Source organism: Bombina bombina, chromosome 5 (assembly GCF_027579735.1).
Source record: "Bombina bombina isolate aBomBom1 chromosome 5, aBomBom1.pri, whole genome shotgun sequence".
Taxonomy (NCBI): domain Eukaryota; kingdom Metazoa; phylum Chordata; class Amphibia; order Anura; family Bombinatoridae; genus Bombina; species Bombina bombina.
The window spans coordinates 347,062,627-347,086,634 of NC_069503.1; the positions used below are offsets into that span (position 1 = coordinate 347,062,627).

At 38.2% G+C, this 24,008-nt stretch overlaps 1 protein-coding gene across 1 annotated transcript in view; it reads left to right on the forward strand.

The window, feature by feature from the left end:
- The window catches only part of NUP42 (nucleoporin 42), a 100,935-nt gene that overhangs the window by 22,325 nt on the left and 54,602 nt on the right, over positions 1 to 24,008 (forward strand). The window contains exon 3 of the mRNA XM_053714144.1: positions 4,272 to 4,366. Within this exon, the coding sequence (XP_053570119.1) occupies positions 4,272 to 4,366 (95 nt within the window). The remainder of the gene's footprint in view (positions 1 to 4,271; positions 4,367 to 24,008) is intronic.

Consider the following 24,008-nt stretch of genomic DNA (forward strand, 5'->3'; position numbering starts at 1 on the left):
TTCACATACTGGTATCAAGAAAAGTCAGTTTGTATTGTGAAGGTCACCATAGCAACATTTGCATAAGTAATTGGTAAATTGGGTGTGACCAATGTTTTAATTTATTTGAGGATGTATAAATAGGAGACTTCAGTTTTAGATCAGTATAACTTGCCTGAGGAAACAGAGTGGTAGCTCTGAGAAACGCGTAGCGAATTCTACTGATTTTTATTGTACACTGTTATATTTTTATATAAAGTGTTTTTTATATATATCTGGAGTCTCCTGAATTTTTTATCTGAACCTTCTGAATACATTGGACCATCTTTCACCGGAGTGGTATGTGCGCTGGGCCACTTTTAATATACCCAGCTTGCTTCATTAGCACTACAGTGTGCTCTATACTTTGTGAGTATATCTCTGAAGGGTAAAGCTGGTGGGTTCACACTCTGCTTACTAATTCCACACTAGGAGTCGCCCTCTGTATATCTTCTTACATTTCATGGTGTTCTTCTCATAAATTCTCTTGGCATTCTTTTAGACTTCCCAGAATTTTACAGTTTCTTCAGGATGGTTTGGATAAAGGTTTGTCTGCAAGTTCCTTGAAAGGACAAATCTTTGCTCTTTCTGTTTTATTTCACAGAAAGATTGCTAATCTTCCTGATATTCACTGTTTTGTTCAGGCTTTAGTTCGTATTAAGCCTGTCATTAAATCAATTTCTCCTCCTTGTAGTCTTAATTTAGTTTTGAAGGCTTTACAGGCTCCTCCGTTTGAGCCTATGCATTCTTTGGACATTAAACTACTTTCTTGGAAAGTGTTGTTCCTTTTGGCCATCTCTTCTGCTAGAAGAGTTTCTGAATTATCCTCTCTTGTGAATCTCCTTTTCAAATTTTTCAGCAGGATAAAGCGGTTTTGCGGACTTCATTTAAATTCTTACCTAAGGTTGTAAATTCTAACAACATTTATAGAGAAATTGTTGTTCCTTCCTTGTGTCCTAATCCTAAGAATTCTTTGGAGAGATCTTTACATTCTTTGGATGTGGTGAGAGCTTTGAAATATTATGTTGAAGCTACTAAGATTTCAGGAAGACTTTTATTTGTTATCTTTTCTGGTTCCAGGAAAGGTCAGAAGGCTTCTGCCGTTTCCTTGGCCTCATGGTTAAAACTTTTCATTCATCAAGCCTATTTGGAGTCGGGTCAAGCCCCACCTCAGAGAATTACAGCTCATTCTACTAGATCAGTTTCTACTTCCTGGGCTTTTAAGAATGAAGCTTCAGTTGATCAGATTTGCAAAGCTGCTACTTGGTCTTCTTTGCATACATTTACTAAATTCTACCATTTTGATGTATTTGCTTCTTCGGAAGCAGTTTTTGGTAGAAAAGTTCTTCAGGCAGCTGTTTCAGTTTGATTCTTCTGCTATTGATTTGATTTAAGTTTTTTTTTTTTTTTTTTTTTTTTTTTCCCTCACATTTATGAGAATTAATTTATATTTTGGGTTGTGGTTTAATTTTTTTCAGCGAAAAATGACTGATTTTATTTTTATCCCTCCCCTCTCTAGTGACTCTTGCGTGGAGTTCCACATCTTGGGTATTGCTATCCCATACGTCACTAGCTCATGGACTCTTGCCAATTACATGAAAGACAACCTAATTAATGTAAGAACTTACCTGATAAATTCATGTCTTTCATATTGGCAAGAGTCCATGAGGCCCACTCTTTTTTTTTTTTTTTTTTTTTTTTTTTTTTTTTATGGTGGTTATGATATTTTTTTTTTTTTTTTGTATAAAGCACAATTATTTCCAAATTCCTTCGATGCTTTTTACTCCTTTATTACCCCACTTCTTGGCTATTCGTTAAACTGAATTGTGGTGAGGGGTGTATTTATAGGCATTTTGAGGTTTGGGAAACTTTTTGCCCCTCCTGGTAGGATTGTATATCCCATACGTCACTAGCTCATGGACTCTTGCTAATATGAAAGAAATGAATTTATCAGGTAAGTTCTTACATAAATTATGTTTTTCCATTGTTCTCTCTAAGAAGGCCTTGCTGCCATGGAGAGAAATCACACAAAATCTTTGGGATATTTTTTTAGACCTTATATTGTAATTTAGGAGTCTCTCCTTCACATGAAGAACACTACATAGTAACATAAACATGTCTCAAGAAAACAATTTAACATAAACATAGTAGATGAGGTTGAAAAAAAGACCAAAGTTCAACCTATACAAATCTAATATACTTACAAAAAGCTCCAGTTGATCTTAAATTAATGCCATTAAACACAAGCAATCCTATCCCTGAATTCTGTTTCTAGCGAGAAATGTATCGAAACCATTTTTAAATGTGTCTAAGGTATTGGCATTCACTACCTCCTTTGTTAGCGAGTTCCACAATTTTATTGCTCTCCCAGTGGGAAAAAAATGTTTCCGTTCAGGAGATTAAATCTCCTTTCCTCCAGCCTTAAATTGTGACCTCTTTTTTCACAAACAATTTGTGTTTCTAATTTTTTTTTGAGGTGCCTTGTTGCACTTACAAGACTTCTTAGATTTTCTCGCCTGAGAGGAGAGCTTTTGATCATCGGGCCCTAAGTATTGGTCTTTGAGTAAATAGTAAGGAATCGGATAAGGAGGACTTTGTGTACATAATTAGATAACGTTCAGCTCAATTTTTTTAGTTTCAATTAGCAGAAACGGCTATTTCATATACAAAAATCGGGGTGGATTTTATTTAACTTATTAAAATCACAATTTAAATCACTAGTCATTAAGACTCTATTTAAATCATGGTTTTCTACATAAAGGTTTCATTCTTAGAATAACTTTTCAGATTATTTTTTCAGTTATACCAGAATTGACTGATTTAGTTATATACCATTAGAATGAAATTCATAAATATTTTTATGAAATTTATTGGGAGGGGAAGTATCTCCAGTTTAATAGGTCTATTATATTCCAAACAATTTTCTATTCATTGAGCTACTTGAATCTTAGTAACATGGAATTGCAGGGGAACAATGGGATAGTAAAGTCAAAATGTAAACTTTCCAATTCAGAGACAAAGTGCAATTTTTAAACAAGTTTCTATTATCAAATTTTGTTTCATTCTTTTAGTATACTTGGTTAAAAAGCATACCTAGGTATGCTTAGGAGCAGCAGTGCATTACTCAGCTGCTGATTAGTGGCGCATATATGCCTCTTGTCATTGGCTCACCCAGTGTGTTCAGCTAGCTCAGAGTAGTGCATTGCTCTTCCTTCAACAAAGGATACCAAGGGAATTAAGCATGTTTCATAATCTGAAAGTTGTTTAAAACTGTTCTGTCTGAATCATAAAAGAAAACAAGTGGTTTCATATCCTTTTAAGTACAGCACTACACACTTTCTGTATATAAAAAGCATTTTTGCTGTAAAGAGGCATTTTATATTTATACAGACACAACTTCACAGAACTACAAAGCCAGCCCAGCTCTCTGATAACATCTGGTGTTTGATTACAGTGCACGGACCCTCACAGGATATGTGCGTATGCCACACAAAAATAGTAATAGCTTTTACTAGAAGCATTTTTGCTAAAGGAAGTTTTTTTTTTTTTTTTTTTTTTTTTTGTGCAAAAATGTTTATAATTTAAATTAAAATGCACCCATGCACATTTTAAATTTTGACCTCTCCATCCCTTTTAATTTAAAATAAATAAATAAATCTCATTAGAAAAATAAGTATGCCCCTCTTAGTTAACAGTAAAGAAACTGTAAACACCAAAAATGGTATTGTTTAAAAAGCTAGATAATCCCTTTACCATTCCCCAGTTTTGCATAACAAACACTGTTATATTAAGATACTTTTTACCTCTATGATTACCTTGTATCTAAGTTTCTGCAGACTGCCTCCTCTCGGGCAATTAGTGCTGACTCTTAAATAACTCTACAAGCACAATGTTATTTATATGAAACACGTGAGCGAACACACTCTAGATGTGAAACTTTCAAATGCATTCAGATAAGGGGAGGCCTTCAAGGCCTTAGACATTAGCATATGAGCCTACCTAGGTTTAGCTTTCATCTAAGAATACTAAGAGAATAAAGTACATTTTGAAGATAAAAGTAAATTAGAAAGTTGTTTAAAATTACATGCCCTATCTGAATCGTGAAAGTTTTTAATTTGGACTTTATTATCCCTCAACACAAACTCCAGGTATTGGTTTTGTGGCACCAATATTCCCATACATGAAAGTTTGTCATTGAGTTATAAATGTACCCTCTCCCTAAATGCATCTTGTTTTTATTTTGTTCTGCTCAGAAGTGACATCTTACAAGACATAGAGATCTGGGAGTCTTCAGGACAGTGGCTGTTGTCTGTTTATTCTCTGGGAAAAGAAAAGTGCAACCTGTCAGGTACATGTGTTCAGTTACACAGCTTATGTTTTCCCAGACTCGCCTCTGTCAGAGTATATTTCCTGCTATGTGATTACTGAAGGAAGATTGTACAGATTAGCTGGTGCCAATTGTTTTGTTGTTCAGAGACCTATCCCATAAAACTTGTCGTATAATATTTGCTGTGGCCAATTAGCGAGAGATGTAAATATACCATGTACTTCTAAAGCAATCTCTGTAGCATGTTGAAGTATTAGCATCCTGGGTATTGTAGGATACACTTCAACTTCTCTGGGACAGTGGGAAATCACAAATGTTAGAGCTAAATTACAGGTAAAATGGGGCAAAATAATAAAAATACACTGCAAAAGTTTTTTTTGTCTGTACATAAATACTTTACATTGAATTTGAATTTTTTGTACTTTTCCTCTTACTCATTTACTGTACCCACACATTATATACAGTTTTTCTTGCCATTAAATGGACTTTCTAAAGATACCATTATTTTCATCATATCTTCTAATTTACTATAAAAATAATTATAAAATATGAGGAAAAAAAATACTTTTTCTAACATGAACCCCCAAAATCTATTACACTACTACAACCACCAAAAAACACCCATGCTAAATAGTTTCTACATTTTGTCCTAAGTTTAGAAATACCCAATGTTTACATGTTCTTTGCAAGTTATAGGGAAATAAGTACAAGTAGCACTTTGCTATTTCCAAACCATTTTTTTTTCATAATTAGTGATAGTTACATTGTAACACTGATATCTGTCAGGAATCCCTGAATAACCCTTAAAGGGACAGTCAACACCCATGAAAACTTTATCCTATACCTTAGATCAACAACAAAAAAATGAGCCTGCACCGCATCCCATCTTCAATAACACTAACGTTAGGTGGCTAATCTTCAAAGAACATTTAGTTAACAGCAGCAGATATGGCCTCCAAACTCCTCCCCCTCCTCCTCCGTACCCTTCTTGTTTTAAATAAATACTCGTTCACAGGGACACTGTTCTATTTCTAATGTGCATGCGCAATGTAATTGTAGTACGCTCGCTATTAGAAATAGAACAGTGTCTCCGTGAACGTGGCTAAAGAATCTAGCCGAGGATTTGATTCTCATTGGCTGAAGACTTAGAGAAGAAGCCTTCTACGTAACAGGGGGAGGAGTTTGGCTGCCATATCTGCCGCTGTTAACTAAATGTTCATTGAAGATTAGCCACCCAACGTTAGTGTTATTGAAGATGGGATGGGGAGCAGGCTCATTTTTTTTTTTTTTTTTTTGTTGATCTATGGTATGGGATAAAGTTTTCATGGGTGTTGACTGTCCCTTTAACTTGTGTGTGTTAGAGACAGTCTACACCTATAACAACCTTAGTCCATAGCTATGATCTCTAGCTGACATCTGTATTGAACCCCTGCATCCGTATTTTCGCTTGTTCACTCACCCACATTTTCTCAAAAGAAGTTTATATGTTATTATTCAAATATGGCCGCCAAACTCCTCCCAATAGCTTCTCCTCCTACCTTATCGAGTGGTTCTCCTTCCCTATCACACTCGTACATGGAGCACTAAGTGATGTAATAGGACTCTAATACGCATGTGCATAGAGATACAGCTCAAAATCGGAAGTCTGTCAGCATTATCGGAGCAAACCCAAAAACGCTCCCTTTGCGCTTCAGCAGTTGCAGCAAATCTGACACTCCGAAGTTTCTTTTAGGTAATTGTCAACTGCTAATTTGAATGCAGCAGAAACATTGAGAGGAAGTTTTGTTCCGGATAGTTGGTTCCTTGGGCCGTTGTGCATGCGCGAAGCACTGAAAGCACGATACAGTATTTTAATCAGTGATCAATTTTCGATTGGACAGTGGAAAATAAGAGAGTTGGTGATGTATTGGGTGAGTGGAGAGGCCATTTCTAACCGTTGAAATAAAACTTTCTTTCATGTAATTGGCAAGAGTCCATGAGCTAGTGAAGTATAAGATATACAATCCTACCAGGAGGGGCAAACTTTCCCAAACCTTAAAATGCCTATAAATACACCCCTCACCACTCCCACAATTCAGTTTTACAAACTTTGCCTCCTATGGAGGTGGTGAAGAAAGTTTGTTCTAAGATTTCTATGTAGATATCTGCTTCTCAGCATTTTGAAGCCCGATTCCTCTGAGTACAGTGAATGTCAGAGGGATGTGAAGGGAGTATCACCCTTTTGAATGCAACGGTTTTCCTCACGGGAGATCTATTTCATAGGTTCTCTGTTATTGGTCGTAGAGATTCATCTCCTAACTCCCTTTTCAGATTGACGATATACTCTCATATTCTATTACCTCTACTGATGACCGTTTCAGTACTGGTTTGGCTATCTGTGGATGGTTGTCTCTTGGTAAGTATGTTTTCATTACTTAAGACACTCTCAGCTATGGTTTGGCACTTTATGTATTTATATAAAGTTCTACATAATATATATTGTACTTATATTTGCCATGATTCAGGTTTCAGTATGTTTCCTTTTGCAGACTGTCAGTTTCATGTCTGGGAAATGCATTTTTTAGGAAAATGTATTTCTTACCTGGGGTATAGTGTGTGTGTGTGGTTTTTTTTTTTTTTTTTTTTTATTATTTTATTTATTTATTTTCTTCAATTTACTTATTTTAAATTCGCAGGCAGAATTAGGCTCGCGAGGGCGCGAAATGCCAAACTATATTGCGTCATTTTTGGCGTAAAGTTCGATGACGCAAATTTGTAATTTATGGCGTCTTTGTCAACACAGAGTCCTATCACAAGGTTGCATCTTCAATGACGCGAGTGTCATTTCTGGATGTTGTTGGCGCCAAAAAAATTTCTGTTTGTTTGTGCGTCATACTTGGCGCCAAATATTTTCATTATTTTAAACCCCATTCCTATATGCCTCTTGCATTTTTTTCTATCAGAGGGCTATGCTGTTTACATTTCTTTTCCCATTCCTGAAACTGCCATATAAGGAAATTGATAAATTTGCTTTATATGTTGTTTTTCCTCTTACATTTGCAAGATGTCTCAATCTGATCCTCTCTCAAAAATCATTGTTGGAACCCTGCTGACTGATAACAGTTCTACCAAAGCTAAGTACATTTGTTGTAATCTTGTGGAGATTATAACTCCAGCTGTGGTTTGTAATAAGTTGTCATGATAAACTTTTACATGCTGAGAATGTGTCAATCAGTAATAGTACATTGCCTGTTGCTGTTCTTTTAACATCTAATGTACAAGAATGTATTGCTGATTCTGTTCAGAAGATTTTGTCTGCCATCCCGCCTTCTAATAAATGTAAAGGTCTTTTAAAACTTCTCATAAAGTTGATGAAATTTCAAATGACCGACAACATACTGAATTATCCTCCTCTGATGGGGATCTATCTGATTCATAAGATCCTTCCTCAGATATTGACACTGACAAATCTACTTATTTATTTAAAATGGAGTATATTTGTTCTTTGTTAAAGAAGTGTTGATTATATTAGATATTGAGGAGACTAGTCCTCTTGATATTAAAATTAGTAAACTTTTAAATTCTGTTTACAAACCTCCTGTGGTTATTCCAGAGGTTTTTTCATTTCCTGATGCTATTTCTGATATGATTTCTAAGGAATGGAATAGGCCTGGTACTTTTATTCCTTCTTTAAGGTTTAAAAAAAATTGTATCCTTTGCCAGCAGTTAGATTGGAGTTTTGGGAAAAGATCCCCAAAGTTGTGGGGCTATCTCTACTCTTGCTAAAGGTACTACTATTCCTACGGAAGATAGTACTTCTTTTAAAGATCCTTTTAGATAGGAAAATTGAATCTTATCTAATTAAAGCTTATTTATATTCAGGTCTTCTTCTTAGGCCTGCAATTTCTTTGGCTGATGTTGCTGCTGCTTCAACTTTTTGGTTGGATACGTTAGCACAAAAGTATCGGATCATGATTTGTCTAGCATTGTTAACTTGATTCAACATGCTAATTTCATTTGTGATGCCATTTTTTTTTATATCATCAAAATTGATGTTAAATCTATGTCTTTAGCTATTTTAGCTAAAAGAGCTTTGTGGCTTAAAGTGGATGTAAACTCACTGATAGTCGACAATCACAACTGCTTTATCATCCAAAAATAGCATAAGTTTAAGTCATCAATTTTGTAAAAACATATTATATCGATGTATATACTTCTAACTAAAAACGTCTTGCTTTCTCCCTCCACCCGCCATTTTGTTCCGCTTTTCTTACAGTGATTGACATTTGCCTAAACTAATAATTTGGCGTACCCCGTGGCGTCCAGCCCCTTTTTCTTAACGTCATTGTGAATTTATGCGCATGCGTCTTTTATATGTGCATGCGTAAAACAACTTCAGCTGGCTTTCGAAGCGCTGCGCGTACACGCTCTAAGCATGCACATATAAAGCCCTCATCCACAACCTTCCTGTATTTACCAGGAACTGCAAGTAAGTATCTATCTAGAGTACACGCATGCGCATATTCGGCACTAAATTAGAAGCGCATGCGCACAAAAAGGAGCCATCGTGAACGCGCAAGGGTAATACGTCATAGAGCGGGTGGGACCGCTCTAGACGTTATGCGCTGAAAAGAAGGGAAGTTATGGATGGGAGGAGCTCTGCCTGAAAACGGAGCCGAGTTACAAACGTAAATATTAATTTCTTTTTTCTACATTTAAAGAAAAAAAGTATGCGGTATTAATAAGAGTGCATAAGAACAGATTTGGAAGGTCAATGTGTTAAAAATTTACATCCACTTTAAATCTTAGAATGCTGATATGACTTCTAAGTCCAGATTTCTATCTCTTTCTTTCCAAGTTAATAAATTATTTGGTTTACAGTTGGATTCAATAATTTCAACTGTCACTGGGGGGAAGGGAGTATTTTTGCCTTAGGATAAAAGATCTAAGGGTAAATCTAAAGCTTCTAACCGTTTTCGTTCCTAAATAGGGAACAGAAACCTAATTCTTCCCCCAGGGAATCTGTTTCCAATTGGAAGCCTTCTTCAAATTGGAATAAATCCAAGCCTTTTAAGAGATCAAAGCCAGCCCCCAAGTCCGCATGAAGGTGCGGCCCTTATTCCAGCTCTGCTGGTAGGGGGCAGATTAAGATTTTTCAAAGATGTTTGGATCAATTCGGTCCAAAATCATTGGATTCAGAATATTGTCTCTCAGGGGTACAGAATAGGATTCAGAGTAAGACCACCTGTGAGAAGATTTTTTTTTTTTTTTTTTTTTTTTTTCTCATGCATTCCAGCAAACCCAGTAAAGGCTCAGGCTTTCCTGAAGTGTGTTTCAGACCTGGAGTTATCTGGGGTAATCATGCCAGTTCCGTTTTCAGGAACAGGGTCTGGGGTTTTATTCAAATCTATTCATTGTCCCAAAGAAAGAAAATTCATTCAGACCTGTTTTGGATCTTAAAATTTTTTAATCGATATGTAAGAGTACCAACTTTCAAAATGGTGACTATAAGGACTATTCTGCCTTTTGTTCAGCAACGGCATTATATGTCCACAATAGACTTACAGGATGCATATCTTCATATTCCGATTCATCCAGATCACTATCAGTTCCTGAGATTCTCTTTTCTAGACAAGCATTACCAATTTGTTGCTCTTCCTTTTGGCCTAGCGACAGCTCCAAGAATCTTTTCAAAGGTTCTCTGTGTCCTACTCTCTGTAATCAGAGAACAGGGTATTGCAGTGTTTCCTTATTTGGACAATATCTTGGTACACAAATCAACTACTGTTGTTTCTGCGAAGACATGGTTAGAGGATCAATTTACCAAAAAGTTATTTGATTCCTCAGACAAAGGTAACCTTTTTAGGTTTCCAGATAGATTCAGTGTCCATGACTTTGTCTTTAACAGACAAGAGACGTTTGAAATTGGTTGCAGCCTGTCGGAACCTTCAGTCTCAGTCATTCCCTTCAGTAGCTATGTGCATGGAAGTTTTAGGTCTCATGACTGCAGCATCGGACGCGATCCCCTTTGCTCGTTTTCATATGAGACCTCTCCAACTTTCTATGCTGAACCATTGGTACAGGGATTATACAAGTATATCACAATTAATATCCTTAAATCCCAATGTTCAACCTTCTCTGACTTGGTGGTTAGATCACCATTGTATAATTCTAGGGGCCTCTTTCGTTCATCCAACCTGGACTGTGATCACAACAGATGCAAGTCTTTCAATTTGGGGAGCTGTTTGGGGATCTCTGACAGCACAAGCGGTTTGGAAATCTCAAGAGGCGAGATTACCAATATATATATTTTGGAACTCCATGCGATTCTCAGGGCTCTTCAGTTCTGGCCTCTGTTGAAGAGAGAACCGTTCATTTGCTTTCAGACAGACAATATCACAACTGTGGCATATGTCAATCATGAGGGTGGGACTCACAGTCCTCAAGCTATGAAAGAAGTATCTCGGATACTTGTTTGGGCGGAATCCAGCTTCTGTCTAATTTCTGCGGTTCATATCCCAGGTATAGACAATTGGGAAGCGGATTACCTCAGTCGTCAGACTTTTTACATCCGGGAGAATGGTCTCTCCACCCAGATGTGTTTTCTCAAGTTGTTCAGTTGTGGGGGCTTCCAAAAATAGATCTGATGGCATCTCATCTAAACAAGAAACTTCACAGGTACCTGTCCAGGGATCCTCAGGTGGATGCATTGACACTTCCTTGGTGTTATCAACGGTCTTATATTTTCCTGCCTCTAGTTCTTCCAAGAGTGATCTCCAAAATCATCATGGAGCAATCATTTGTGCTGCTGGTGGCTCCAGCATGGCCTCACAGGTTTTGGTATGCGGATCTTGTTCGGATGTCCAGTTGCCAGCCTTGGCCACTTCCATTAAGGCCAGACCTTCTATCTCAAGGTCCGTTTTTCCATCAGGATCTCAAATCATTAAATTTGAAGAAATTTGAACGCTTAGTCATAGAGGTTTTTCTGACTCCGTGATTAATACTATGTTGCAGGCTCGTAAATCTGTTTCTAGAAAGATTTATTATTGAGTTTGGAAGACTTTCATTTCGTGGTGGTCTTCTCATAAATTCTCTTGGCATTCTTTTAGAATTCCTAAAATTTTACAGTTTCTTCAGGAAGGTTTGTCTGCAAGTTCATTGAAAGGACAAATCTCTGCTCTTTTGGTTTTATTTCACAGAAAGATTGCTAAACTTCCTGATATTCATTGTTTTGTGCAGGCTATGGTTCATATCAAGCCTGTCATTAATCTCTCCTCCTTGGAGTCTTAATTTGGTTTTGAAGGCTTTACAGGCTCCTCCGTTTGAGCCTATGCATTCTTTGGACATTAAACTACTTTCTTGGAAAGTGTTTCTTTGGCCATCTCTTCTGCTAGAAGAGTTTCTGAATTATTCGCTCTCTTGTGAATCTCCTTTTCTGGTTTTTCTTCAGGATAAGGCAGTTTTGCGGACTTAATTTAAATTCTAACAACATTAATAGAGAAATTGTTGTTCCTTTCTTGTGTCCTAATCCTAAGAATTCTTTGGATGTGGTGAGAGCTCTGAAATATTATGTTGAAGCTACTAAAATTTCAGGAAGACTTCTAATCTATTTGTTATCTTTTCTGGTTCTAGGAAAGGTCAGAAGGCTTCTGCCGTTTCTAGGGGCTTTGTGGTTAAAGCTTTTGATTCATCAAGCCTATTTGGAGTTGGGTCAAGCCCCGCCTCAGAGAATTACAGCTCATTCTACTAGATCAGTTTCTACTTCCTGGGCTTTTAAGAATGAAGCTTCAGTTGATCAGATTTGCAAAGCTGCTACTTGGTCTTCTTTGCATACATTTACTAAATTCTACCATTTTGATGTATTTGCTTCTTCGGAAGCAGTTTTTGATAGAAAAGTTCTTCAGGCAGCTGTTTCAGTTTGATTCTTCTGCTTTTTATTAAGTTTATTCTCATAAATGAAAAAAAAAAATTTTGGGTTGTGGATTAATTTTTTTCAGCGGAAAATGGCTGTTTTTATTTTTATCCCTCCCTCTCTAGTGACTCTTGCGTGGAGTTCCACATCTTGGGGATTGCTATCCCAAACGTCACTAGCTCATGGACTCTTGCCAATTACATGAAAGACAACCTAATTAATGTAAGAACTTACCTGATAAATTCATTTCTTTCATATTGGCAAGAGTCCATGAGCTCACTTTTTTTTTTTTTTTTTTTTTTTTATGGTGGTTATGAATTTTTTGTATAACGCACAATTATTTACAAATTCCTTTGTTGATGCTTTATTATTCCTTTCTTTATCACCCCACTTCTTGGCTATTCGTTAAACTGAATTGTGGGTGTGGTGAGGGGTGTATTTTATAGGCATTTGAGGTTTGGGAAACTTTTTGCCCCTCCTGGTAGGATTGTATATCCCATACGTCACTAGCTCATGGACTCTTGCCAATATGAAAGAAATCAATTTATCAGGTAAGCTCTTACATAAATTATGTTTTTCATTGTAAATAACTCTGGATGTGTAGATGACTCAATATGGTTGAGGTGAGTAATGAAAATCTGAAAAGAATCTAACGGAGGGACTAAGGTTGTTATAAGTGTAGACTGTCCCTTTAAGATTAGAAGTGAGCGCTAGAGATAGTATCCTGCTACCTCTGTTAAACCCCTCAAATTTCAACCAGATAGAATAGTTAAAGAAAGAAGAGGAGCTCTAGATGCACGGATACAATTTAATAAATTTGTAGCATATAGTATTGAAATCACATTTAGTAGAAAATAGTGTCAATGTAAAAAGGTCAGGACGTCTCCTGGTATAAAAAAATATATTTCTCTTGTTAAGTGTATCCAGTCCACGGATCATCCATTACTTATGGGATATTAACTCCTCCCCAACAGGAAGTGCAAGAGGATTCACCCAGCAGAGCTGCTATATAGCTCCTCCCCTAACTGCCATTACCAGTCATTCTCTTGCACCCAACGAATAGATGGGATGTGTGAGAGGACTGTGGTGATTATACTTAGTTTCATACCTTCAATCAAAAGTTTGTTATTTTATAATAGCACCGGAGTGTGTTATTCCTTCTCTGGTAGAATTTGAAGAAGAATCTACCTGAGTTTTTCTATGATTTTAGCCGGAGTAGTTAAGATCATATTGCTGTTTCTCGGCCATCTGAGGAGAGGTAAACTTCAGATCAGGGGACAGCGGGCAGATTAATCTGCAAAGAGGTATGTAGCAGCTTATTATTTTCTGACAATGGAATTGATGAGAAAATTCTGCCATACCGATATAATGTAAACTCAGCCTTAAATGCAGTAGCAGCAACTGGTATCAGGCTGTCATGTATGTATATTTTACACTTCAGTATTCTGGGGAATGGCACTTCACTGGAATTATACTGTATGCATAAAACTTTAGCCTAATTTGCAGGGACTAGCAACAGGCTTTTTAATAACACTCAATTTATTAATGTTAAACGTTTTTTGCTGGCATGTAAAATCGTTTAATTTTCTGAGGTACTGGGTGAAAAAATGTTTTGGGCACTATTTTTTTCCACTTGGCAGTCGTTTTATTTAATTTATGACAGTTTACTGATCTCTCTCACTGTTAGCTATCAGGGTTAGTTATCCTTTGCTAATGGGAGCAATCCTTTGCTAAAATTGTGTTTTTTACAAAGATTTGATGCTATAACTTTTCAGTTTATTAATTTTCAACTGTCATAACTTTTTCTGTGCTTCTTATAGGCACAGTACGTTTTCATATTATAGTAAATTACTTGAAAAGTATTTCCAAGTTGCTAGTTTATTTGCTAGTGTGTTAAACATGTCTGATTCAGAGGAAGATATCTGTGCTATATGTGCTAAAGCCAAAGTGGAGCCCAATAGAAATTTATGTACTAACTGTATTGATGCTACTTTAAATAAAAGTCAATCTGTACAAATTGAACATATTTCACCAAACAACGAGGGGAGAGTTATGCCGACTAACTCGCCTCACGTGTCAGTACCTGCATCTCCCGCTCGGGAGGTGCGTGATATTGTAGCGCCGAGTACATCTGGGCGGCCATTACAAATCACATTACAGGATATGGCTACTGTTATGACTGAAGTTTTGGCTAAATTACCAGAACTAAGAGGTAAGCGTGATCACTCTGGGGTGAGAACAGAGTGTGCTGATAATATTAGGGCCATGTCAGACACTGCGTCACAATTTGCAGAACATGAGGACGGAGAGCTTCATTCTGCGGGTGACGGTTCTGATCCAAACAAACTGGATTCAGATATTTCAAATTTTAAATTTAAGCTGGAAAACCTCCGTGTATTACTAGGGGAGGTGTTAGCGGCTCTGAATGATTGTAACACAGTTGCAATACCAGAGAAAATGTGTAGGTTGGATAAATATTTTGCGGTACCGGCGAGTACTGACGTTTTTCCTATACCTAAGAGACTTACTGAAATTGTTACTAAGGAGTGGGATAGACCCGGTGTGCCGTTCTCACCCCCTCCGATATTTAGAAAGATGTTTCCAATAGACGCCACCACACGGGACTTATGGCAAACGGTCCCTAAGGTGGAGGGAGCAGTTTCTACTTTAGCTAAGCGTACCACTATCCCGGTGGAGGATAGCTGTGCCTTTTCAGATCCAATGGATAAAAAGTTAGAGGGTTACCTTAAGAAAATGTTTGTTCAACAAGGTTTTATATTGCAACCTCTTGCATGCATTGCGCCTGTCACGGCTGCAGCAGCATTTTGGTTTGAGTCTCTGGAAGAGACACTTGAATCAGCTCCATTAGATGAGATTACACACAAGCTTAAAGCCCTTAAGTTAGCTAACTCATTTATTTCAGATGCCGTAGTACATTTAACTAAACTTACGGCTAAGAATTCCGGATTCGCCATTCAGGCACGCAGAGCACTGTGGCTAAAATCCTGGTCAGCTGACGTTGCTTCTAAATCTAAATTGCTTAATATACCTTTCAAAAGGCAGACCTTATTCGGGCCCGGGTTGAAAGAAATTATCGCTGACATTACAGGAGGTAAAGGCCATGCCCTGCCTCAAGACAGAGCCAAACCTAAGGCTAGACAGTCTAATTTTCGTTCCTTTCGTAATTTCAAAGCAGGAGCAGCATCAACTTCCTCTGCACCAAAACAGGAAGGAGCTGTTGCTCGCTACAGACAAGGCTGGAGACCTAACCAGTCCTGGAACAAGGGCAAGCAGGCCAGGAAACCTGCTGCTGCCCCTAAGACAGCATGAATCGAGGGCCCCCGATCCGGGAACGGATCTAGTGGGGGGCAGACTTTCTCTCTTCGCCCAGGCTTGGGCAAGAGATGTCCAGGATCCCTGGGCGTTAGAGATCATATCTCAGGGATACCTTCTAGACTTCAAATTCTCTCCCCCAAGAGGGAGATTTCATCTGTCAAGGTTGTCAACAAACCAAATAAAGAAAGAGGCGTTTCTACGCTGCGTACAAGATCTTTTATTAATGGGAGTGATCCATCCGGTTCCGCGGTCGGAACAAGGACAAGGGTTTTACTCATATCTGTTTGTGGTTCCCAAAAAAGAGGGAACTTTCAGGCCAATCTTGGATTTAAAGATCCTAAACAAATTCCTAAGAGTTCCATCGTTCAAAATGGAAACTATTCGGACAATTTTACCCATGATCCAAAAGGGTCAGTACATGACCACAGTGGATTTAAAGGATGCTTACCTTCACATACCGATTCACAAAGATCATTACCGGTATCTAAGGTTTGCCTTTCTAGACAGGCATTACCAGTTTGTAGCTCTTCCATTCGGATTGGCTACGGCTCCGAGAATCTTCACAAAGGTTCTGGGTGCTCTTCTGGCGGTACTAAGACCGCGAGGAATTGTGGTAGCTCCGTACCTAGACGACATTCTGATACAAGCTTCAAGCTTTCAAACTGCCAAGTCTCATACAGAGTTAGTACTGGCATTTCTAAGGTCGCATGGATGGAAGGTGAACGAAAAGAAGAGTTCTCTCTTTCCACTCACAAGAGTTCCCTTCTTGGGGACTCTTATAGATTCTGTAGAAATGAAGATTTACCTGACAGACAGGTTAACAAAGCTTCAAAATGCATGCCGTGTCCTTCATTCCATTCAACACCCGTCAGTAGCTCAATGCATGGAGGTGATCGGCTTAATGGTAGCAGCAATGGACATAGTACCCTTTGCACGCCTACATCTCAGACCGCTGCAATTGTGCATGCTCAGTCAGTGGAATGGGGATTACTCAGACTTGTCCCCTACTCTGAATCTGGATCAAGAGACCAGAAATTCTCTTCTATGGTGGCTTTCTCGGCCACATCTGTCCAGGGGGATGCCATTCAGCAGGCCGGACTGGACAATTGTAACAGACGCCAGCCTACTAGGTTGGGGCGCTGTCTGGAATTCTCTGAAGACTCAGGGACAATGGAATCAGGAGGAGAGTCTCCTACCAATAAACATTCTGGAATTGAGAGCAGTTCTCAATGCCCTTCTGGCTTGGCCCCAGTTAACAACTCGGGGATTCATCATGTTTCAGTCGGACAACATCACGACTGTAGCTTACATAAACCATCAGGGAGGGACAAGAAGCTCCCTAGCAATGATGGAAGTATCAAAGATAATTCGCTGGGCAGAGTCTCACTCTTGCCACCTGTCAGCAATCCACATCCCGGGAGTGGAGAACTGGGAGGCGGATTTCTTAAGTCGTCAGACTTTTCATCCGGGGGAGTGGGAACTTCATCCGGAGGTCTTTGCCCAAATACTTCGACGTTGGGGCAAACCAGAGATAGATCTCATGGCGTCTCAACAGAACGCCAAGCTTCCTCTTTACGGGTCCAGATCCAGGGATCCGGGAGCGGTTCTGATAGATGCTTTGACAGCACCTTGGACCTTCGGGATGGCTTATGTGTTTCCACCCTTCCCGATGCTTCCTCGATTGATTGCCAGAATCAAACAGGAGAGAGCATCAGTGATTCTAATAGCGCCTGCATGGCCACGCAGGACTTGGTATGCAGATCTAGTGGACATGTCATCCTGTCCACCTTGGTCGCTACCTCTGAAACAGGACCTTCTGATCCAGGGTCCCTTCAAACATCAAAATCTAATTTCTATGAAGCTGACTGCTTGGAAATTGAACGCTTGATTTTATCAAAGCGTGGTTTTTCTAAGTCAGCTATTGATACCTTAATACAGGCTAGGAAGCCTGTTACCAGAAAGATTTACCATAAGATATGGCGCAAATACTTATATTGGTGCGAATCCAAGAGTTACTCATGGAGTAAGGTTAGGATTCCGAGGATATTGTCTTTTCTACAAGAAGGTTTAGAAAAGGGTTTATCCGCTAGTTCCTTAAAGGGACAGATTTCAGCTCTGTCCATTCTTTTACACAAACGTCTGTCAGAAGTTCCGGACGTTCAAGCTTTTTGTCAGGCTTTAGCTAGGATCAAGCCTGTGTTTAAAACTGTTGCTCCACCATGGAGTTTGAACTTAGTTCTTAATGTTTTACAGGGGGTTCCGTTTGAACCCCTTCATTCCATTGATATCAAGTTGTTATCTTGGAAAGTTCTGTTTTTAATGGCGATTTCCTCGGCTCGAAGAGTCTCTGAGTTATCTGCCTTACATTGTGATTCTCCTTATCTGATTTTTCATTCAGACAAGGTAGTTCTGCGTACTAAACCTGGGTTCCTACCTAAGGTGGTCACTAACAGGAATATCAATCAAGAGATTGTGGTTCCATCTTTGTGTCCTAATCCTTCTTCGAAAAAGGAACGTCTGCTACACAATCTAGATGTAGTCCGTGCCCTGAAATTTTATCTACAGGCAACTAAGGATTTTCGACAAACGTCTTCCCTGTTTGTCGTTTATTCTGGTCAGAGGAGAGGTCAAAAAGCTTTGGCTACCTCTCTCCTTTTGGCTTCGTAGCATAATACGGTTAGCCTATGAGACTGCTGGACAGCAGCCTCCTGAAAGAATTACAGCACATTCTACTAGAGCTGTGGCTTCCACTTGGGCCTTTAAGAATGAGGCTTCTGTTGAACAGATTTGCAAGGCTGCAACTTGGTCTTCTCTTCATACTTTTTCCAAATTTTACAAATTTGACACTTTTGCTTCTTCGGAGGCTGTTTTTGGGAGAAAGGTTCTTCAGGCAGTGGTTCCTTCCGTATAAAGAGCCTGCCTGTCCCTCCCGTCATCCGTGTACTTTAGCTTTGGTATTGGTATCCCATAAGTAATGGATGATCCGTGGAATGGATACACTTAACAAGAGAAAACATAATTTATGCTTACCTGATAAATTTATTTCTCTTGTAGTGTATCCAGTCCACGGCCCGCCCTGTCACTTTAAGGCAGGTAATTTTTCCATTAAACTACAGTCACCACTGCACCCTATGGTTTTCCTTTCTCTGCATGTTTTCGGTCGAATGACTGGTAATGGCAGTTAGGGGAGGAGCTATATAGCAGCTCTGCTGGGTGAATCCTCTTGCACTTCCTGTTGGGGAGGAGTTAATATCCCATAAGTAATGGATGATCCGTGGACTGGATACACTACAAGAGAAATAAATTTATCAGGTAAGCATAAATTATGTTATTAAAAAAAAAAAAAAAAAAAACAACAAAGATCAAACCTTATCAATGTAAAGACCCAGTTTTTACAAATGTTCAACATTAACATTGGAACAAACTCAACATATATACTGTTGGTAAATAAGGGCAAAGTTGCTGGTTATAAAGTCCCAAATATTATTGAATAACCATATGAGGCAATATATTTATATAAATAACCACCAATATTAGAGGAGGGCAAGCGTTATATAGCGTGATTATAGAAGACAAAGTTAATGTCGCAAAAACTCAATACCATCTATGATGGATTCTATAACTTCAGGAATGAGCCGATATTGGCAAAGTACCTTTATCCTTTGACCGAGTAGATGAAGCTGTTTATGCTGTAATTTGTTTTTTCGGTGCCTCTCAGCGACTTTGTCCGCATCCAAGATGGCAGTAAATGACGTCTGTTTATAGCGTGTTGGTCGTGTCTGCGGTTCCTCTCAGCGGTTCTCTGGGATTAATTCTCTAACCAAAAATCTTTCACAATATATAGATGGTTTCCTTCAGGGATATGTCAGGCAATTCCCATCTTAATTAAAAGATACTACAGATATTCTTAGATATCTAGAATCATTAGAATGGAAAAGTGATTATATATTGGTGACTTGCCACGTTTCTTCGCTTTACACAAGTATTGACCATGAACTGGGCAACACTGTAGAATTGGAACAAGAACTGTTGGACATGAATAACAATAATATAGGTCTAAGTTTCACCCATCATTATAGTCCAAACCATATAACCTTTCTAGATCTAGAAATTGACATTGTTGAAGAACAAATGGTTACATCCACCCACTTTAAAGAAATCAATGCCAACAATTGTATTCATTATAATAGTTGCCATTTGAAATGCTGGAAAGACAATATATCAAAGGGCCAGTATATACATCTAAAAAAGAAACTGCTCAAAGACTTCAGATTATGATAAACAAATAGAATTACTAGAAGAGAGATTCAGTGAGAAAGGGTACCATACATACATTATGCTACAAGCCAAGTTAGAAGTAGACAAAATAGATGGAACTACACTTTTTTTTTTAACTTATAAGAATACTAACAAACCTGAAGATAACCTTAAACTAAATGTCCCTTTCATTACCAATTATAATGCAGATAATGTAATTTTGAAAAAAATTCTCAAAAGCATTGGCATCTCGTTCTAACAGACCCAATAATCGGAGATAAAATAATAGAACCCAATATATACAAGAAAGCTAGAAACATAAAAAGTGCCCTAGCTCCCAAGTGAACTGCAACTAGAAAAACACACGCAGTATAGAAAGAAGTATACAAGGCAACCCATTAAAAGGATTTTTTCCTTGTTTTGGATGCAGGTCTTGTAAACGTAGTCATGAAATTAAAATTATTGAATCTCCCACTAATAAATTTAAATTAAACATTAAAGAAACAAATGTCAAGACAAATATGTAATATATATGTAATTGAATGTTCGTGCAAAATTTGTTACATAGGAGAAACTACGAGAACCCTCAGAGAGGATCAGAGAACATCTTTCCTGTATAGAGAGAGGAAGATCTAGACACTGTCTTATACACTCATTTTAGGGAAATTCATGCCAATAATGTAAAAGATTTGAAATTTTGGGAAATTATGAAATTGAATACCAAATTGGAGAGGAGGGGATAAAGAACAACACTTACTAAAAATGGAGGCAGAACTTATATACCGGATGGACACACTCTCTCCTTCAGGACTAAATTCAGAACTAGACATTACACCATTTTTATAAAGACTATATATAAATAAAAACATCATTATAGATGGCACAAATTAAATACATCTAGACTAAGACATTGTCATGTCTAAAGTTGGAAACATAAGATATATGTATCCATCTAATCTTTTTCCATCAAAAAATATAGCCTTTCTCTAAGTTCCAATTTAAGAAGGATTATAGTAATAAATTAAATGTATTCCATATAGACATTAACCAATAGTGTGCATCAATAAAATGTATTGAGGATTAGGAGAAATAGGTTCATTAAAGGGACAGTCAACACCAGAATTTTTGTTGTTTAAAACGAAAGATAATCCCTTTATTACCCATTCCCCAGTTTTGCATATCCAACAGTTTATAATACACGTTTTACCTCTGTAATTATCTTTTGAAAGACATGCAGTTTAGCCAGTCAGTGCTCACTCCTAGGTCACTTTACGTGCATGAGCTCAATGTTATCTATATGAAACATGTGAACTAATGCCCTCTAGTGGTCAAAATGTATTCAGATTAGAGGCAGTCTTCAAGGTCTAAGAAATTAGCATATGAACCTCCTAGGTTTAGCTTTCAACTAAGAATACCAAGAGAACAAAGCAAAATTGGTGATAAAAGTAAATTGGGAAGTTGTTTAAAATTGCATGCCCTATTTTAAATCATGAAAGTTTTTTTTGGACTTGACTGTCCCTTTAAATGTTTTGAAATAGTGCTGTAGATATAGATTAGATAGCATTATTTTTTTATTGATTTACTACATTTATATTGTATTTATGAATATTGTAAAACTACATTGTCCAAATTGTGGACTAGGACAAACTAATAGCTTTGTATATAATACTGTATTAAAGGGCAATGAGGCAATACCACCTTTATTAAACCACCCAACAATATTCCACCTTAAATTTTAACTATAACCACCAATCACAAAGAAGATAGGGCTATTTAAAAAAGTCTTTCAAACATGGCGGAATACAAGTCTTGCTAAAGCCCAGTCCAGGGTGAAACGCGTAGACACAGCCTATTGAGCAGGAATCCTCCTGTTACTTCTTTTTGTTATTTACAGACTAGCCAAGTCTGCATCGCATTGCAAGAGACTGCTTTGCTCCTGGAAGAATTGGACCGCCTACTTAAGGGTAGGATCCCTATAATACATTAAGAGAGACTGATTCATCATTTGAAACTAAACTGTAGCGCTACAGTAACTTTCTCATCAGATTGACAGAACTGTCAATTGGGACGGAACCAGAGTCGCGTGGAGCACACGCTGCAATCCAGAGTCAGGTGATACTCACGCAGCACACATACGCCGCAGGTTGTCCTCCTGGACACGGACAGAGCCGCTGAAATCAACCGCAGACACGACCAACACGCTACAAACAGGCGTCATTTACTGCCATCTTGGATGCGGACAAAGTCGCTGAGAGGCACCGAAAAAACAAATTACAGCATAAACAGCTTCATCTACTCGGTCAAAGGATAAAGGTACTTTGCCAATATCGGCTCATTCCTGAAGTTATAGAATCCATCATAGATCGTATTGAGTTTTTGTGACATTAACTTTTGTCTTCTATAATCACGCTATATAACGCTTGCCCTTCTCTAATATTGGTGGTTATTTATATAAATATATTGCCTCAAATGGTTCTTCTATAATATTTGGGACTTTGTAACCAACTTGCTAAACAGCATCTTTGCCCTTATTTACCAACAGTATATATGTTGAGAGAGTTTGTTCCAATGTTAATGTTGAACATTTCCAAGAGTATCTGTAAAACTGTGTCTTTACATTGATAAGGTTTGATCTTTGTTTGTTTTTTATATATATCTTTTTATACCAGGAGACGTTCTGACCTTTTTACCATTTTTATATTGACACTATTTTATACTAAATGTGATTTCGATACTATAAATTTATTAAATTGTATCCGTGCATCTAGCGCTTCTCTTCTTTCTTTAACTATATATTTTTTTAGTTGACAAGGCAGAGTATTGATCTAGGCCCATTTTGATATATTTAACGCCACCATTTCACCGCCAAATGCGATCAAATAAAAAAAATTGTTTACTTTTTCACAAACTTTAGGTTTCTCACTGAAATTATTTACAAACAGCTTTTGCAATTATGACACAAATGGTTGTAAATGCTTCTCTGGGATCCCCTTTGTTCAGTAATAGCAGACTTATGTGGCTTTGGCATTGGTTTTTGGTAATTAGAAGGCCGCTAAATTCTGCTGCGTACCACACTTTGTATTATGCCCAGCAGTGAAGGGTTTAATTGGGTAGCTTGTAGGATTCATTTTAGCTTTAGTGTAGAGATCAGTCTCCCGCCTGACACATCCCACTCCCTGATCCCTCCCTGACCCCTCTCAAACAGCTCTCTTCCCTCCCCCACCTTACAATTGTCACCGCCATCTTTAGTACTTGCAGAAAATCTGCCAGTGAAAAAACAAAAAAAGGTGTGTGTTTTTTTTTGTTTTTTTTTTAAAAACGTTTAATTTTCTACAGTGTAGGAGCCCCCCCAAACAGCTCTCTAACCCTACCCCATCTAACTATTTGCTGCCATCTTAGGTACGGCCTGCCAGTACCCACTTTGCAATTAAATTGTGCTTTTTTTTTCTTTCTTTAAATCAATCCCACTTTTTCTGTAGTGTAGCTGCCCACTCCTCAATACCCTACCCCTCCCTCTACCAGCTTCCTCTCCCACCATTTGTTGTTTAAGGGGGGCACGCACACACGACCCCCTGTGTGCTCCTGTGCGTCAGATCCCCCGCTGGCCAGAACCTCTCCAGCGATGGGCTACCCGCCTCCCTGCAATGGCTCCCACCCACCAAGATCAGCACCATCTCTGTCCGATGCAGAGAGGGCCACGATGTCTCTCTCTGCATTGAATGCTTAAAAAAAAAAAAAAAAAAAAGGGTATTACAGGATGCCTTAATATTGAGGCATTACTGCAATACCCTAAAAGCGTCTGGAAGCGATCACGATCGCTTCCAGCGATTGAAAAACCCTGAAGATTCACAGGGTATGTCCTTGGTCATTAAGTGGCAGTTTTTGTAGGACGTACCCTGTACGTCCTTGGTCCTTAAAGTGAAGGTAAACTTTGATGAATGAATGCCCGTTTTTTAAAAATACTATTAAGAACAGGGGCACTTTCATTCATCAAAGTTTACAAAGCAGCCGTTTTGATTAAAAATTTACCTTTTTTTTTTCTTTTCAAAGCCAGAGCAGCTTCTCCTTCCTGGAAATCCTCTTCACACGTCGGCAATGACTAATCCGGCTTCCTCCAATCACGGCTTTCCCCCCCAGGGTAGTCATTGCCTGAGGCCATGCTGTGATTGGAGGAAGCCG